This window comes from Hyperolius riggenbachi, chromosome 1 (assembly GCF_040937935.1).
Source record: "Hyperolius riggenbachi isolate aHypRig1 chromosome 1, aHypRig1.pri, whole genome shotgun sequence".
In the NCBI taxonomy this organism is placed as follows: Eukaryota; Metazoa; Chordata; class Amphibia; order Anura; family Hyperoliidae; genus Hyperolius; species Hyperolius riggenbachi.
Genome location: NC_090646.1, coordinates 54111457 through 54128560, shown reverse-complemented (window position 1 = coordinate 54128560; position 17104 = coordinate 54111457). Strand labels below are relative to the sequence as shown.

At 46.9% G+C, this 17104-nt stretch overlaps 1 protein-coding gene across 6 annotated transcripts in view; it reads left to right on the top strand.

Annotated features, from left to right (window-relative positions):
• The window catches only part of DYSF (dysferlin), a 456891-nt gene that overhangs the window by 367693 nt on the left and 72094 nt on the right, over nucleotides 1-17104 (top strand). For all 6 annotated transcript variants that reach the window (XM_068274344.1, XM_068274325.1, XM_068274335.1 and 3 more), the window contains 5 exons: nucleotides 3330-3458; nucleotides 8234-8389; nucleotides 10827-10918; nucleotides 11845-12015; nucleotides 14188-14330. In XM_068274344.1, coding sequence (XP_068130445.1) covers nucleotides 3330-3458; nucleotides 8234-8389; nucleotides 10827-10918; nucleotides 11845-12015; nucleotides 14188-14330 — 691 coding nt within the window. The remainder of the gene's footprint in view (nucleotides 1-3329; nucleotides 3459-8233; nucleotides 8390-10826; nucleotides 10919-11844; nucleotides 12016-14187; nucleotides 14331-17104) is intronic.

Genomic DNA, 17104 nt, shown 5'->3' with positions numbered 1-17104 from the left:
GTCCTCTTCTTCTTTTGCCCTCAGTTTTCCCACACATCAAGGATTTCTCCAAAGAATCCAGTCTTCTCATTATGTGACCAAAGTTTTAGTAGTAGTATCAGGCAGACTAGTAAACACTCTGGCCTTATTTCTTAAAGTTTTGACTGGTTAGACCAGGGGTCAGGAACCTTTTTGGCTGAGAGAGCCATAAACGCCACATATTTTAAAATCCAATTCTCTGAGAGCCATACTATATGTTTCGAACTGGGACAGTGCGCATGCGCAGCAGAGGGCTCACGTCCCTGTTGCCATGGTGATATGCACACAGTTGATCCGCAGGGCAGTGGAAGTGTCAGATGTCAGACACATCTTCAGCTTCTCTTGGGTTTCAGCAACATCAGCAATTTCCCAGACAGGATAAATACTGACTAACAGCTTGTACAATTAGATAGCTGACTTGGGGGTTGATTCACTTTGTAGGACGAGATCCTGGCACTTTAGCCCAATAGGCTGCCTATCAAATGACAGGAAGCTTATTGGGCAAATGAAAGTGCGGGGATCTCATTCTACAAAGTCACTGGACCTGACAGGGTCCAGAGTGGGACAATTGGAGCAGCCGTTCGTTTTGGGGGTAGCGTGAGTAAGTTAGTAGTGCATGCTACAGCAGTAGTGTGCCTACTTTGAACATTTTATTTACGCTGAGACACTAAGCTGTACTGCTTAAGCAGTGTAGCTTAGTAAATCAACCCTTATTGATTTGTATGTGAGCCAGATGTAGCCATCAAAAGAGCCATATATGGCTCCCGAGCCATAGGTTCCCTACCCCTGGGTTAGACCTTCTAGCAGTCCATGGAACTCTCAGTAGCTTTTTCCACACCCACATTTCAATTTATCTACACATGAATTTATTTATAAGCCAACTTTCACAGCCATATGCTTGTACTGCCCAGCAAGCTCATGGTGAATAATAACTCCTAGGAGCAGGCCCGGATTTACATCACAGGAGCCTATAGATGTCCTGGCACCTTAGATTTCGCCCTCCATGAACCTACAAACACCCGCTGAACCACACCGCAAGTGTGCTGGCTATTCTAGTTGTCACTTACCTGTCATCGGTAGCTACAGGTACCCCTTATTATTAGGTGGCCAGAGATACCCTCAGTATTAGGTAGCTACAGGTGCCCCTGAGTGAAGGGAGATCTGGTCAGGGGAATGCAGAGACCCGGGTTAGTAACCCCTCATTTACACTCTGCATAGGGAAGGAGGGAGGGAGGCACTAGGGAAGGGGAGTGAGCCGCCTTTCCATCTTCAGGCGCCTGTAGGCACGAGCCTACAGTGCCTTATGGTAAATCCGGCCCTGCCTAGGAGTGTGTAATGGGCTGAAACAGACCAACAGGCCTCCTTACTAAAATGCTTGTCTTCTTAAAACAGAAGAAGGCAAAATTCTAAATTTACCATAGCTTTCCTCCATCCAAGTGTCTCTTACTCTCATGGCTGCAGTCACCACCTGCAGAGATCTTCGAACCCAGAAAGATGGAATCTGGTACAACTTTTTTCCCATCTACTTGCAGATGTTTCATTGGAGCAGATGACATGACTTTAGTTTTCTTGATGTTAAGCAGTAAACCAGCTTTGGCACTTTCTTATTTTACATTCATGATTTAGCATCAGTTTCAGACACCAGAGTGGTATCATCAGCATATCTCAGATGGTTAATATTCCTGGCTGCTATTTTAATATCAGCATGTTACTCAAACCATTATAGCATGTACCCCATTATTAATGACTGCTTTTTTCCAAGTACCCCTTACTGTTAGTAACATCATCTCAAGAACCACTTTTTAAACATTCCTTGATGTTTTTAGGATTAGACTCTCTCCTGGCCCTAGCCTAGAATTCCCTCGTGGAGGATCCGACTGCTCAAAACTCACTTTTTCCTTACTAGATAACCTAAAACACACTTCCTATAGGTATGCATATTGTATACTACTCCACCTCTTGCCCCCCCCCCCCCCCATCCTTCAGATTGTAAGCTGGGAAGGGCAGGGCTCTCTCACCCTTTTGTGTTTTGCAGTTTGTTATTTATTTTGTGTCTTGCAGTTTGTTATGCATTTTATTCATCATGTTACATTTGTCATTGTAATTACCAATTCTGTATTATGTATTAGTGTTTATGTTTGGTTTAACCACTTTACCCCCACGCGTACGCATTTCTCCGTCCCTTTTTCCATCCTTTCACCACCAGGGACGGAGAAATGCGCACTTTCCGCGCTCCCGCCGCTGCCCGGCTCCCGCTCGCTCTAGCGCGCACTCCCGCTCGTAAACACGCCGCTCGCCTGGAGATCAATGAACGGGAAAATCCATTCCCGTTCGTTGATCTAAGCCCCGCAATGATCTGCTGCTTCTCCGATAAGCAGCGCGATCATTGTGAAAAAAAAAACGTTCTCGGCCTCCTAGTACTTCCTGCAAGCGTCCGGAAGGTCGCATTAAACAAAAAGTTACTGTTGCCATCTTGTAGCCAAATAGTAAAACTACACCCTAAAGCATTTTTCACATACAAATAAATTAGTTTTACACAAAAAAATTAACTCCTTACCTCCCACACTCCCCCATTTTTTTTTTTTTTGTAATAAAAAAAAAAATTACAATTAAAAAAAAAGCATAAATAGTTACCTTAGGGACTGACCTTTTTAAATATTTATGTCAAGAGGGTACAACACTGTTACTTTATAAACTATGGGCTTGTAATTAGGGATGGATGCAAAACTGAGAAAAAATGCACCTTTATTTCCAATTAAAATATTGGCACCAAACATTGTGATAGGGACATAATTTAAACGGTTTTATAACCGGGACAAATGGGCAAATACATTTCATGGGTTTTAATTACAGTAGCATGCATTATTTAAAAACTATAATGGCCAAAAACTGAAAAATAATAAATTTTTTCCCACATTTTTTCCTATTTTCCCATTAAAACACATTTAGAATAAAATAATTCTTGGCATAATGTCCCACCTAAAGAAAGCCTAATTGGTGGCAAAAAAAACAAGATATATTCATTTCATTGTGATAAGTAATGATAAAGTTATAGACGAATGAATGGAAGGGGCGCTGAAAGGTGAAAATTGCTCTGGTGGTCAAGGGGTAAAACCCCTCAGTTGTGAAGTGGTTAAACCAGTGTCTGTATTATTATGTACCCCATGTTTGTTTCTTACTCTGTACAGCGCCGCGGAAAATGTTGGCGCTCTATAAATGAATAATGATATCACCTCATCAGACACTTTGCATGCCTTTTTGAATGTGTATATTGTCCTCCTGCGTTGACCATTCATGCCTTTATTCTGCAGGTTCTGGACACGGAGTTAGAGAATATAGAAGATTACGAGGGGCTGACAGACTTCTGCCGCACTTTCAAGCTGTACAGAGGGAAGACACAGGATGAAGCTGAAGATCCTTCTGTAGTTGGGGAGTTCAAGGTGCGCTAAGAATAAGATACCGTCATGCACAAAATACGAGGGACATCCAGATAGCTATTTCCAGTCAAAGCACAGCAGTAATCATAGCAAAACAAAAAGCTAGATACTTGCCACTGAAGAGGGAAGCCTCTGGATCCAGGAGCGTAACTAGAGGGGAGCAGCGCCTGCGACCACAGGGGGGCCCACAGCTGTAAGGGGGCTCCAACTACTACTTCACGCCCTCCGATAAAGAGGTCCAACCTTCAGATCAGGAGTTTTTGTGGCTACACTTGTTATGGGTGTGAAGATTACAATGTCCACAGTTGTTTTATGATGCTTGTAAAATGAGCCCCCAGATGTGAGGGTCACCAGGGGAAGGCAAGAGGAAGGGTGTGAGCATTGGGGGCCCTCCAAGCTTTGCTGGGGGAGAGCCCATGGTTTATAGTTACACCCCTGCCTGGACCCTCCAGAGAGGGCTCAGGAACCTTTATGGCTGAGAGAGCCATAAGCACCACATATTTTAAAATGTATTTCCCTGAGAGCCACACAATAGATTTCAAACTGTGGCACAGTGTGCATGCGCAGAAGAGGGCTCACGTCCCTGTTGCCATGGTGATGAGTATACAGTTGATCTGCCGGGCAGCGGTAGTGTCAGACACATCTTCAGCTTCTCTTGGGTTTCAGCAACATCAGCAATTTCCCCGAGAGCCAGACAGGAGAAATACCGACTAACAGCTTGTTCAGTGGGGAAGTCTATTAGGTAATAATTTGTGCACACATTATCACTGAAGCTAACACCCCCCTTTGCCTGTAGTGAGTGCTAGTTGTGTAATGTAGTCCAGTTATTGGAGCTCTGCACATCAATGCAGATAAATCATTCAGGTATAAGTTTTGTTTGAAAGCGCTGCCATGTCTCCCACTGTGGAGCTTGTACAATTAGCTAGCTGACTTGGGGGTTGGGTTACTTTGTCGGACGAGATCCCTGCACTTTGGCCCAATAGGCTGCCTGTCAAGTGACAGGCAGCCTATTGGGCCAATCAAAGTGCGGGGATCTCGTCCTACAAAGTCACTGGACCTGACAGGTTCCAGGGTGGGACAATTAGTTTAGATGTAGTCGTTAGTTTAGATGTAGCGTGCCTACTTTAAAAATGTTACTTGCGCTGTCACACTAAGCTGCGCTGCTTGAGCAGTGTAGCTCAGTGAATCAAACGCTACTGATTTGTCTGTGAGCCAGATGCAGCCATCAAAAGAGCCACATCTGTCTCCCGAGCCTTAGGTTCCCTACCCCTGCTCCAGAGGCTTCCCTGGTCCTCCACGACTCCTCTGTTGCCGGCCGGGACCCTCTTCATTTGCCCAGCTGTGCTCTGCCTCGTTTGGGTTTGTGCCTGCACAGTAGTATGGAGCCGCACATGCGCACAGCTGCACATGCACACGGCTGCACATGCGCACGGCCGCACATGCGCACGGCCGCACATGCGCACGGCCGCACATGCGCACTGCCGCACATGCGCACAGCCGCACATGCACACAGCCGCACATGCACACAGAAAAAAGCCTTCTATTGCAAGTTTCAGGGCAAACAAAAGTGAGCATGGCGCACACTATACCTACAGTGCACGATAGACTTAGCACCATCTGTATAGTCAAATGGCTGGATAGTGTACTGGTTAAAGAGACACTGAAGCAGAAAAAATTATGATATAATGAATTGTATGTGTAGTATGGATCATTAATAGAACATTAGCAGCAAAGAAAATATTCTCATATTTTTATTTTCAGTTATATAGTTTTTTTTTTAAATAACATTGCATCATTCTCTAATATTTGCAGTTTACACACTACTCGGCATTCTAATTGATTTTACAGAGCAGGCCAGTGAACTTTTGAACTGTCCTCTGCAGAAAAATAAACAATACATTGACAGACACTTGAGCTTCAGAAGACAGAGCCCTCTGCGACTTTGAAAGTCGTGGAGCTCAGTGCTACAAAGTGAATAAACCCCCAAGTCAGCTAGCTAATTGTACAAGCTGTTAGTCAGTATTTCTCCTGTCTGGCTCTCGGGGAAACTGCTGATGTTGCTGAAACCCAAGAGAAGCTGAAGACGTATCTGACACATCTTTTGCATCAATAACTGGAGTTTCTTAACTCTTCCTGTACTGGAAACAATATTAGACTTATGTCTCTGCTCCTAATGTTTTGTATCTTAGCACACATACAAATCATTATATCATATTTTTTTTTCCTGCTTCAGTGTCTCTTTAAGGGCACCGCCTTTGACATGGGAGACCAGGGTTTGAATCCTGGCTAGGGTCAATACCTGAAAAAAGACTGGGTCTCTACCTGTGCTAAAGCACTGTGTTATTCGCAAAATAAATTTGGCCCATTGGCCTGAAAATCCAGGTAGAGACCCAGTCTTTTTTCTAGTTGGACTGTTGCTACACCTTAGGTGGATACAGGTGTGGACTGGTAGACTCCCTGGTGCTAATTAATTATTGGGGTTGCAGCATTGAGGTCTCTCTACAACTAGGGTCAATACCTATTCAGTAAGGAGTTCAAGGCAAGACACCCTAACACTGCAGGGCGGCCTCCTGAGCACGTCGCCGTGGCTGCAGCTCTTGAGCGCTTTGAGTCCAACAGAAAAAATGTTCAGGTTATTATTATTTATTAAAATCGGCTTTTTTTTTAGCTAATTTTACTCAAAACTGTTCCCTGGTGTTTAGTGACCTCTAACCGCTTCTTCCCTTATACAGTTCCCTGGTGTCTATACTTACCCCTCTTCTTCAAATATACAGTTCGCTGGTGTATAGTTCTTTCCCCCTCACTCCACCCTATGGCTTCACCAGTGATCTAGGGCTTCACCTCTAATATAGCTTCCCTGGTGGGCAGGGGCAAAGCAATAGGGGGTGCAGAGGTAGCGGCCGCATCGGGGCCCCGAAGGGCCCTCCCTCAACTTCAGTATTAGCTCTCTATTGGTCCTGTGCTCATAATAATCACTTCTATAGATACTTTGAATAGTGGTAATCACTAACAAGCTGTTCCCCATCCCCTTCTTGCACCTCTGACACTGTAGTTGCCATTGGCAGGTTTTGGTGCGCCGTATCAATTGTTATGTATAGAGTGCTTGGGGGGCCCCATGTAAAACTTGCATCGGGGCCCACAGCTCCTTAGCTACACCACTGCTGGAGGGCTAGAGTGGGCTAAGCATAATACAAAGTGGGGAAACCACCTAATGTGATGGCTCTGCATGGCCAGAGTTTGACATGTATGCTCTAGCATGTATATACAGGGCTTTATAGTGAGCTTGAGGGTAGACTATATAGCTGGGGAAGATTAGACAAATACAATCAGCACAACAGAGAAAGCTCTTCCAGCACCGGAATAAACACCACCGCCTGGGTTTATTTTCCTGCCTTGTAGGACATGTGGGGATCATTAGAACTTGCAGCATTATCAATCCTTAGCTATGTACCTTCAGCTTCTCACATACCTCCGCTCCTAATTACCTGCAAGCTGTCTCTGGGCTAACGAAGCAGCAATTAGCAAGGAATTTACATGAACATTTAGCCTTGAAGAATTTACACGCAGGACATTCTAATTCTTACAAATAAACACATGTTGTATCACGCGGCTTAAAGCCCTGATTACTCCGACAATGAAAAGGAAAAAATAAAATGTCATCAGAAGGGTAGCAAAGTTCATTTCCTGCAAACGTCCACGGACAGTTCTGTCTATAGAGTTTATGCTAAGGGCCTGAGCCCACTAACGCAGTTGTGCGCAGTTGTGTCCGCTTTTCAGCAACACATCAATGTTACAGATGCTGAAAAGCGGACACAACTGCGTTAGTGGGAACAGGCCCTAAAAACTGTCAGGGTGCCCCTAGATGACATGAATTTCGGCATCAATATCTGACCGAATAGTTTATAATGATGGAATCTGGCAGATATACGTGCCGCAACATGGCAAGTGATCGATCTGCCATGCTGGAAGATCTTAGTTGCAAGGGCTCGATCTGGTGAGTGGCGACAATTTCATTTGATTTCCTGATGACTGATGGACCCCCGGCTGGTCTCCCTCACCAGGGATCACTGTATGAGGAAGAGAGGGCGGCAACACTAGGCATCAGGGATTACTGTACAGGGAAGGGAGAGAGGCACACTAGACATACAGGGAGGGGGCACACCAGACACCAGGGATTACTGTATGGGGAAGGGAGGGAGGCACACCAAGACACCAGGCATTACTGTATGGGGAAGGGAGGGAGACACACTACATACCAGGGATTACTGTATGGGGAAGGGAGGGAGGCACATCAGACACCAGGGATCACTGTATGGGGAAGGGGGGGGGGGGGGGCACACCAGACACCAGGGATCACTGTATGGGGAAGGGAGGGGGGCACACCAGACACCAGGGATCACTGTATGGGGAAGGGAGGAGGGCACACTAGACACCAGGGATCACTGTATGGGGAAGGGAGGGGGCACACTAGATACCAGGAATCACTGTATGGGGAACAGAGGGGGGCACACCAGACACCATTACTGTATGAGGAAGGTAGGGGACACCAATAGGCACGAGGGAACTGTATGGGGGAGGGAGGGGGCATGCTGCATGTAGTATTAGGGCATAGCGAAATGTGTGGAAGGGCAGGTCTTAGCGTCCCTTTTTCCTGGCTCTAAATATTGGGATATATGACATTAGGGGACCTCTAGTTTCACAAACTGTGAAGGTGACGGGGCCTGGAGCGCCAGATCATAAAAAAGCTGACATGTTATATTTTCTTTTGTCACGTACAGGGATCCTTTAAAATTTATACCCTTCATGATGATCCTTCTGTGCCATTACCAACCCGCCAATTTCGCCAACTGCCAGCGAAAGGCTTACAGGAGTGCCTGGTGAGGGTCTACATTGTCCGAGCATTTGGCCTGCAGCCCAAGGATCCTAATGGCAAGGTAAGCGCTGGTGAAACCAAACCTGGCTCTACACTCTAGTGTTAGGGAAACTTGCTGTCGGCTGGAGCTCTGACAAGAGTCATGTGATCAGCTGTGCAGCCAATAAACACACCGACTGCCCAAAGTCCTCCTCTATAAATGCCTAATACTAACTGCCATGCCTCATGCCTAACCCTAACACCCCCATAGGTGCCTAACCCCCGGAACCTATTGCATAACCCCCCCCCCCTTCCCCCCACATTTGCCTAAAAAGAAGACCCCCTATTTAATTCCCAACCCTTGCAATCCGGCATCCAGATGGCTGACATCCATTATGTAATTTGTAGTAGCTGCACCAAATTACCGCCTGGACGCCCGATTATTGAAAAGTTATACAGGCATTTATCTGATACCTGACAATCCCGGCGCCCAATTGACCTGATCCAGAAGAATAGACCTCAGGGTTAAAAGTGGTTGTTAGCATTTGTCAGACTGATAAATCGCCCACTGTCTGGACACTGGCCGCCAATAGTAAAATTACAAGCAAATCTTGGACCTGTTTATAAATGTGACAATCAACTGATCACTGTGAAAGTGTCATTATTTCTGGACAAATAACGGTACTTTCTTGACAATCTGCCCTTTCTCATGGCAACCTGCTGTTTGGAGAACTCTTGTTTTCTGCCATCTATCTGCACTCACTTCCTGGACCATAGTATCTATTCATTTACATACAAGAATCTTCTTATCTTGTAGAAAGTTTGATTAGTGCGCAGTGGGAGGTGTCTACTGGCAATCCGTCTGATATCCAGTGGCCTGAAGTGAGGAGAAAGTACACTCCCACACAGACATTTTACAAACTTTGCTGAGATCGTGCATTTGTGATTTTGAGGCACCAAAATAAAATTTAGACCTGATTTTATCTCAAATACACTGTGGTTACTCAGTGAGTTAGGAAGATTCTGTAAAGCTGACTACTATAAAGAAGACATCGTTTTTTTTAAAGATTTCCATAATTTGTAATAAAGATTTTTTCCCAATAAATGTTATTATGCTGTGGCTAATCTTTTATAGCAGAGAGGAAGTTCTGAGTTTAGTTCCATTTTCAGGCTTAAAGCGGATCCGAGATGAAAAACGAACTATAACAAGTAACTTGTTGATATATCTTATCTAAAGTTTAGATAGTTTACACAGCAAATCTAGCTGCAAACAGCTGCAACAGTATATGATTACTTCTTCCTGTGATACAGTGAGAGCAGCCATGTTTTGATTGTGATCATTACACAGGCAAGCTTCTCTGCATCTCCAGCCCTCAGCCTGTGAAAATGTCACTCCCCTCTCCTCCTCCCCTCTGCCTCTGAAATCTCTGGCTAGTAACACCCCCACCTTCTCCTCCCTAGTCTGAGCTCCCATAAGCCCTTGCTACATGGTTCTCATAGTGCCTAGGCACTGGAGGAGATGTGGACGAGGCTTGTTTAGTTTATAGGGAATTAGGGTATTCAAACAAAAAAAAAAGTATTTGGCTTGAGGAATGCCCTATAAACCATATGTAAGGAACACAATCATGCAATGAGTAAATGTTTATCTCGGATCTACTTTAAATAGATCCTGAAATGAAGGGGGTAAAACAATGGATACTTACCTGGGGTTCCTCCAGCCCCATGACCACCATTGCAATCCTCATGGGTGGCTCCATTTGCCTGCTATTGGCCCTGGTATTCCTTGTTCATTTGCACCTGTTGAGCATTTTTGCACATGCGTGGCATGTTCACATCGCCCGCAGCATTCTGCGTCTGCACAGGTAGTACTGCGCAGGTGCAGAACACTCCCAGCGCCAGGCGGCCTGCGCTTGGCCAGAAGAGCCTGTCTGATGCGACTGAACAAGGATTACCAAGGCCGATAGCAAGCAAACAGTGTCACCCGGGAGGACGATGAGGGAGACAATGGTGGTCATTAGGCTGGAGGAAGCCCCAGGTAAGTATCATGTCTTTTACCCACTCATCTCAGGTTACCTTTAAGCGGTTGATGCAGTCTCAGACTGTTGCAAGCACAGGCTAGTTTGCGACTAGTTCTCTTTAACTTCCAACCCCAACTAGATGGCCTTGAGCCCATTGCATAATTGTAGATATATCAAAACACCCAATCAGATTGGGGAAATCGTACCTCTCCCTCGAGCCTGATTAGATGCTGAGAGTAAGCGCTGATTCACCCAGATAGCGCTAAAATAACCACTTTAGTTAATCAGCCTCGAGGAGTCTGCGTAGCCTCGGCCAAGCCATTGTTATATATAGAAAGCTAAGCCTGCTTGGCAGGGTGTGGAGGAGCTCCAGGCCCCCGCTCTGCTCTCTAATAATATTTTGGTTTTATAAAACACAGTTTATGATAAAATGTGATAAAAGTGTGAAGCGCAGCTGGTCCGAATTACCGTATCTTAAAAATACACTAATATACTTTGCAGTGTGATCCCTACGTGAAGATATCTGTCGGGAAGAAGGCCATAAATGACCAGGAGAATTATATCCCCTGCACGCTGGAGCCCGAGTTTGGAAAGTATGTGTTGTATATTGTGTATTATATTATATGAATTATATTACATTCTGTTATGTTATGTCACATATAGTATTGTGCTGTGATTATTATATTATCTTACGTGATATTGCGTTTTTACATTTAGTGCTACATTAAAGCAGAACTCTGCACAAAAAGTAAATACTCCATAATGTAGTGATTGGCCTCAATGATCAAGCTGTGGTCCGGCCCTCGAGACCATCGGCTCTTATTAAGAAGAGTGCAGTGATCGGCTGCAATTGGCACATCACATCACAGTCTGGGGCAGCACCCCCGCCTGATTGGTAGTTTGCTCCCCAAAGGCTACTTGCTTAGATCGGAGCGGCGTGGCTGCTATGTAAATCTGTACATGGGAGGACAGAGAAGACGGGACATAGGAAGGGGGACATGGGGACATCGAAGAACACAGGGTAAGAGGACACGGGGACAATGGACACAGGGGGGCAGAGGAGGACAAGAGGTACAAGGAAGGCACATGGAGGACATAATAATTGGGGGAGAAGGTCCGTAAGACGCGCCTGCACCATGGATGCACCAGGTTTAGTATATTTTTTTCCCTGGTTTTTGTCCCCTAAACCTAGGTGTGTCTTATAGTCCAGGTCGTCTTTTCAGTTGCCAAAAATATGGAGTGCAGACCACTACTGCGCTGGAGCCAGGGACGGTAAATATCTACATAGCCGCCCCTTGGAGGGGCCCAGCGAGACCACCGTGGGACGGAGGACGGGGAAGCCTCGATAGGATCTGGAGGCCTCCCGCTCCCGAGGTAAGTACCCCCCAGGGGTCCATTTTTTTTATTACAGAGTCTCTTTAAAGGCTTGCTATTCAGTCTGCTTTGTTAATAATGGTATTGTCCTTACAACAATGTCTTCAGCGTTTTTTTTTTGTGAATCTGTTTTTGTCTTTTACAGGATGTTTGAGCTAAACTGCACCCTGCCTCTGGAAAAAGACCTCCGTATCACCCTCTACGACTACGACCTGATGTCCAAAGACGAGAAGATCGGAGAGACGGTGATCGACTTAGAGAACCGCTTCCTGTCTAAATACGGAGCTCGATGTGGCATACCGCAGACTTACTGCATGCAAGTACACTACTTCCTCTCATTCCTGCCCAAGTCTGGGGACTTTGATGGGACTTACTGTATGCAAGTACACTACTGCCTCTCACTCCCAGATTCTCAGCCAAGTCTGGGGACTTTGATGGGACTTACTGCATACAAGTACACAACTTCCTCTAATTCTCAGATTCCCGCCCAAGTCTGGGGACTTTGATGGGACTTACTGCATGCAAGTACACAACTTCCTCTAGTTCTCAGATTCCCGCCCAAGTCTGGGGACTTTGATGGGACTTACTGTATGCAAGTACGCTACTTCCTCTCACTCTCAGATTCTCAGCCAAGTCTGGGGACTTTGATGGGACTTACTGCATACAAGTACACTACTGCCTCTCACTCCCAGATTCTTATCCAAGTCTGGGGACTTTGATGGGACTTACTGCATACAAGTACACTACTGCCTCTCACTCCCAGATTCTCAGCCAAGTCTGGGGACTTTGATGGGACTTACTGTATGCAAGTACACTACTGCCTCTCACTCTCAGATTCCCAGCCAAGTCTGGGGACTTCGTTGGGACTTACTGACTAAACCAGGGGTCAGGAACCTTTTTGGCTGAGAGAGCCATAAACGCCACATATTTTAAAATGTATCTCCGCGAGAGCCATAATATGTTTCGAACTGGGACAGTGCGCATGCGCAGCAGAGGGTTCATGTCCCTGTTGCCATGGTGATGTGTATACAGTTAATCCGCCAGGCAGCGGAAGTGTCAAACATGTCTTCAGCTTTTCTTAGGTTTCAGCAACATCAGCAATTTCTTCGAGAGCCAGATAGGAGAAATACCCACTCGAACAATTAGTTAGCTGACTTGGGGGTTGATTCACTTTGTAGAACGAGATCCCCGCATTTTGGCCCAATAGGCTGCCTGTCAAGGTAAAGGTAGCCTATTGGGCCAATCAAAGTGCGGGTATCTCGTCCTACAAAGTCACTGAACCTGACAGGGTCCAGAGTGGGACAATTGGAGCAGTTGTTCATTTGGGGGGGGGGGGGGGCGTGGATAATGAACAAATTTTCGAAGCAGGCATGCTACTACTGTAGCATGCCTGCTTTGAACATTTGACTTGCTGTGCCACACTAAGCTGCGCTGCTTGAGCAGTGTAGCTTAGTGAATCAACCCCTACTGATTTGTCTGTGAGCCAGATGTAGCCATCAAAAGAGCCACATCTGGCTCCCGAGCCATAGGTTCCCTACCCCTGGACTAAACAGTGGAAACCTGTAACTTGTAAAATATTCAGACAGAGCACACAGTTTGGATTAGGGCAGTGACAGATATCTAACAGCTGCTATTGTTATCCCATTTATAAAGTTATTTTTGGTATCAATGATATCTAAGAACACATCAGGAAATAGGCACACATTCAATGGAATCAGAATACATGCATGCATTACCTGCTCCTGTGTACAGTTTACACAGGAGGAATACAATTGTGTGGGGGGATAGACCTCTAGTGGCTAAATAGTAAATTACACCCTAACATTAAATTAAATAAAAATACATACATCCCCCATTAAAATTAACCCCTTACCTCCCCCACTCTCTCATAATCACCAAAATAAAACATTTGTACTGTATATATACATAGATAGTTATCTTAGGGACTCAACTTTTTTAATATGTATGTCATGAGAGTATATTACTGTTATTTTTGCAAGTAAGGGCTTGTAATTAGTGACAGACGCAAAACTGAAAAAATATACCTTTATTTCCAATTAAAGATTTGTTGCTATACATTGTACTAGGGATATAATTTAAATGTTGTAATAGCCGGGACAAATGGGCAAATAAAATGTGTTAGTTTTATCCACAGTAGCACCTTTTATTTTAAAAATATAATGGTCGAAAACTGAGAAATAATGATTTTTTTTCTTATTATTCCTGGTCAAATGCATTTACAATAAATAATTCTAAGCAAAATGAACCACCTAAAGAAAGTCTAATTGGTTGCGAAAGAAATAAAGATATAGATCACTTTGTTGTGATAAGTGTGATAAAGTTTTTGGCGAATGAAAGGGAGGAGCACTGAAAGTTGAAAATTGCTCTGGTTCATAACAAGAAAAGCCCCTTAGTGGTGAACTGCTTAAGCTAGCAGGATATGTTGTGGCTTCTTTCAAATGTCAACTTCCGGTATCTTCCATTACAGATCAGGACCGAACCAGTGGCGGGACCAGCTGAAGCCGTCTCAGTTGCTCCACCTATTCGCCAAACACCGTAATTTCAAACCCCCTGTCTACAAGAACAACAAGATTGTGTTCCGCAACCATGAATACACTTTGTCTGATCTCGGTGAGTTGCTATGCATGGGATATACTGTGTTATTATTTTATGCGCACATCTTTGCCAACCTTATAGCTAAAGCCTGGTACACACTTGCAATTTGAGTACGAGAGCTTACCTACACAATCTGTTCATAGTAATCAAAACCTGTTGACCCTCCTGCTACGAGGAGGTGGTAAAATTGGTCAATGATTGGCCAATCAAAATTGCAAGTTAAAATCATGGAATATAATGGTTACATAGACAATACATCTGTAAAATTGCTCCAGTATACAGAGTTTGAACTCTCTCGGTTTTAGTAAAGTGAATGGCAAGGGAAGAAAATCTTTTATTGAAACTGTTAGGTGCTGCTGCTTGAGAGACTCTTCAGGCAAATCTGTGTACCTACTGCCAATGGGATCAGAGCTTGGGAAATGGGGGAGGGACCACACTCTGTACTTATGAATGACCCGCGGATACGAACGGCACAACAGTGGGACAGAGGTGGCACAGAGGGGGTCACTGAAGGCACAGGGGAACAGAGGGGACACAGAGGGAGACACTGAAGGTACAGGGGAACAGAGGGGGCACAAAGGGAGACACTGGAGGCACAGGGGAACAGAGGGAGACACTGAAGACACAGGGGAACAGAGGTGGCACAGAGGGGGACAATGGAGGCACAGGGGAACAGAGGTGGCACAGAGGGGGCACTGAAGGCACAGGGGAACAGATTGAGACACCAAAGACACGGGGAAACAGAGGTGACACAGAGGGGGACACTGAAGGCACAGGGGAACAGAGGTGGCACAGAGGAGGACACTGAAGGCACAGGGGAACAGAGGTGGCACAGAGGGGGACACTGAAGGCACAAGGGAACAGAGGTGGCACAGAGGGGGACACTGAAGGTACAGGGACACAGAGGTGGCACAGAGGGAGACACTGAAGACACAGGGGAACAGAGGGAGACACCGAAGACACAGGGGAACAGAGGTGGCACAGAGGGGGACAATGGAGGCACAGGGGAACAGAAGTGGCACAGAGGGGGCACTGAAGGCACAGGGGAACAGAGGAAGACACCAAAGACACGGGGAAACTGAGGTGACACAGAGGGGGGACAGTGAAGGCACAGGGGAACAGAGGTGGCACAGAGGGGGACAATGGAGACTCAGGGGGACAGAGGTGGCACAGATGGGACACTGAAGGCACAGGGGAACAGAGGAGACACAGGGGGACAGTGGAGACACAGAGCGACAGAGGGGGACACTGAAGGTACAGGGAACAGAGGTGACACAGAAGGGGACAGTGGAGGCACAGGGGGACAGAGGTGGCACAGAGGGGGACACTGAAGGCACAGGGGAACAGAGGTGACACAGAGGGGGACACTGAAAGTACAGGGGAACAGAGGTGGCACAGAGAAGGACAGTGGAGGCACAGGGGGACAGAGATGGCACAGAGGAGGACAATGGAGGCACAAGGGAACAGAGGTGACACAGAGGGGGACAGTGGAGGAACAGAGGGGGACAGTGGAGGCACAGGGGAGTAGAGGTGGCACGGAGGAGGACAGGGGAGGCACAGGGGAACAGAAGTGACACAGAGGGGGACAGTGGAGGCACAGGGGAACAGAGGTGGCACAGAGGGGGACAGTGGAGGCACAGGGGGACAGAGGAGGACAGTGGAGGCACAGGGGGACAGATGTGGCACAGAGGAGGACAGTGGGGGCACATGGGAACAGAGGGGGACAGTGGAGGCACAGGGGAACAGAGGTGGCACAGAGGAGGACATTAGAGGCACAGGGGGACTGAGGTGGCAAAGAGGAGGACAGTGGAGGCACAGGGGAGCAGAGGTGACACAGAGGGGGACAGTGGAGGCACAGGGGAACAGAGGTGGCACAGAGAAGGACAGTGGAAGCACAGAGGAACAGAGGAGGACAGTGGAGGCACAGAGGAACAGAGGTGACACAGAGGGGGACAGTGGAGGCACAGGGGAACAGGGGTGGCACAGGGGAACAGAGGTGGCACAGAGGAGGATAGTGGAGGCACAGGGAAACAGAGGTGGCACAGAGGAGGACAGTGGAGGCACAGGGGAACAGAGGTGGCACAGAGGAGGACAGTGGAGGCACAGGGGAACAGAGGAGGACAGTGGAGGCACAGGGGAACAGAGGTGGCACAGAGGAGGACATTAGAGGCACAGGGGGACTGAGGTGGCAAAGAGGAGGACAGTGGAGGCACAGGGGGACTGAGGTGGCACAGAGGAGGACAGTGGAGGCACAGGGGGACTGAGGTGGCACAGAGGGGAACAGAGGTGGCACAGAGGAGGACAGTGGAGGCACAGGGGAACAGAGGTGGCACAGAGGAGGACAGTGGAGGCACAGGGGAACAGAGGTGGCACAGAGGAGGACAGTGGAGGCACAGGGGGACTGAGGTGGCACAGAGGAGGACAGTGGAGGCACAGGGGGACTGAGGTGGCACAGAGGAGGACAGTGGAGGCACAGGGGGACTGAGGTGGCACAGAGGAGGACAGTGGAGGCACAGAGGGACTGAGGTGGCACAGAGGAGGACAGTGGAGGCACAGGGGGACTGAGGTGGCACAGAGGAAGACAGTGGAGGTACAAGGGAACAGAGGTGACACAGAGAATGACAGTGGAGGCACATAGGAGGAACGGGACAGAGATAGCACAATGTTTTGACTTAAAGGGACTCCGAGCAGTGCAGAAACTATGGAAAGATGCATATCATTTTAAAGCTCTCTTTCTCCTCTTTCCAATGATATATAAACCGCCGCCCTACGCCTTTTAGTTTTCGCTA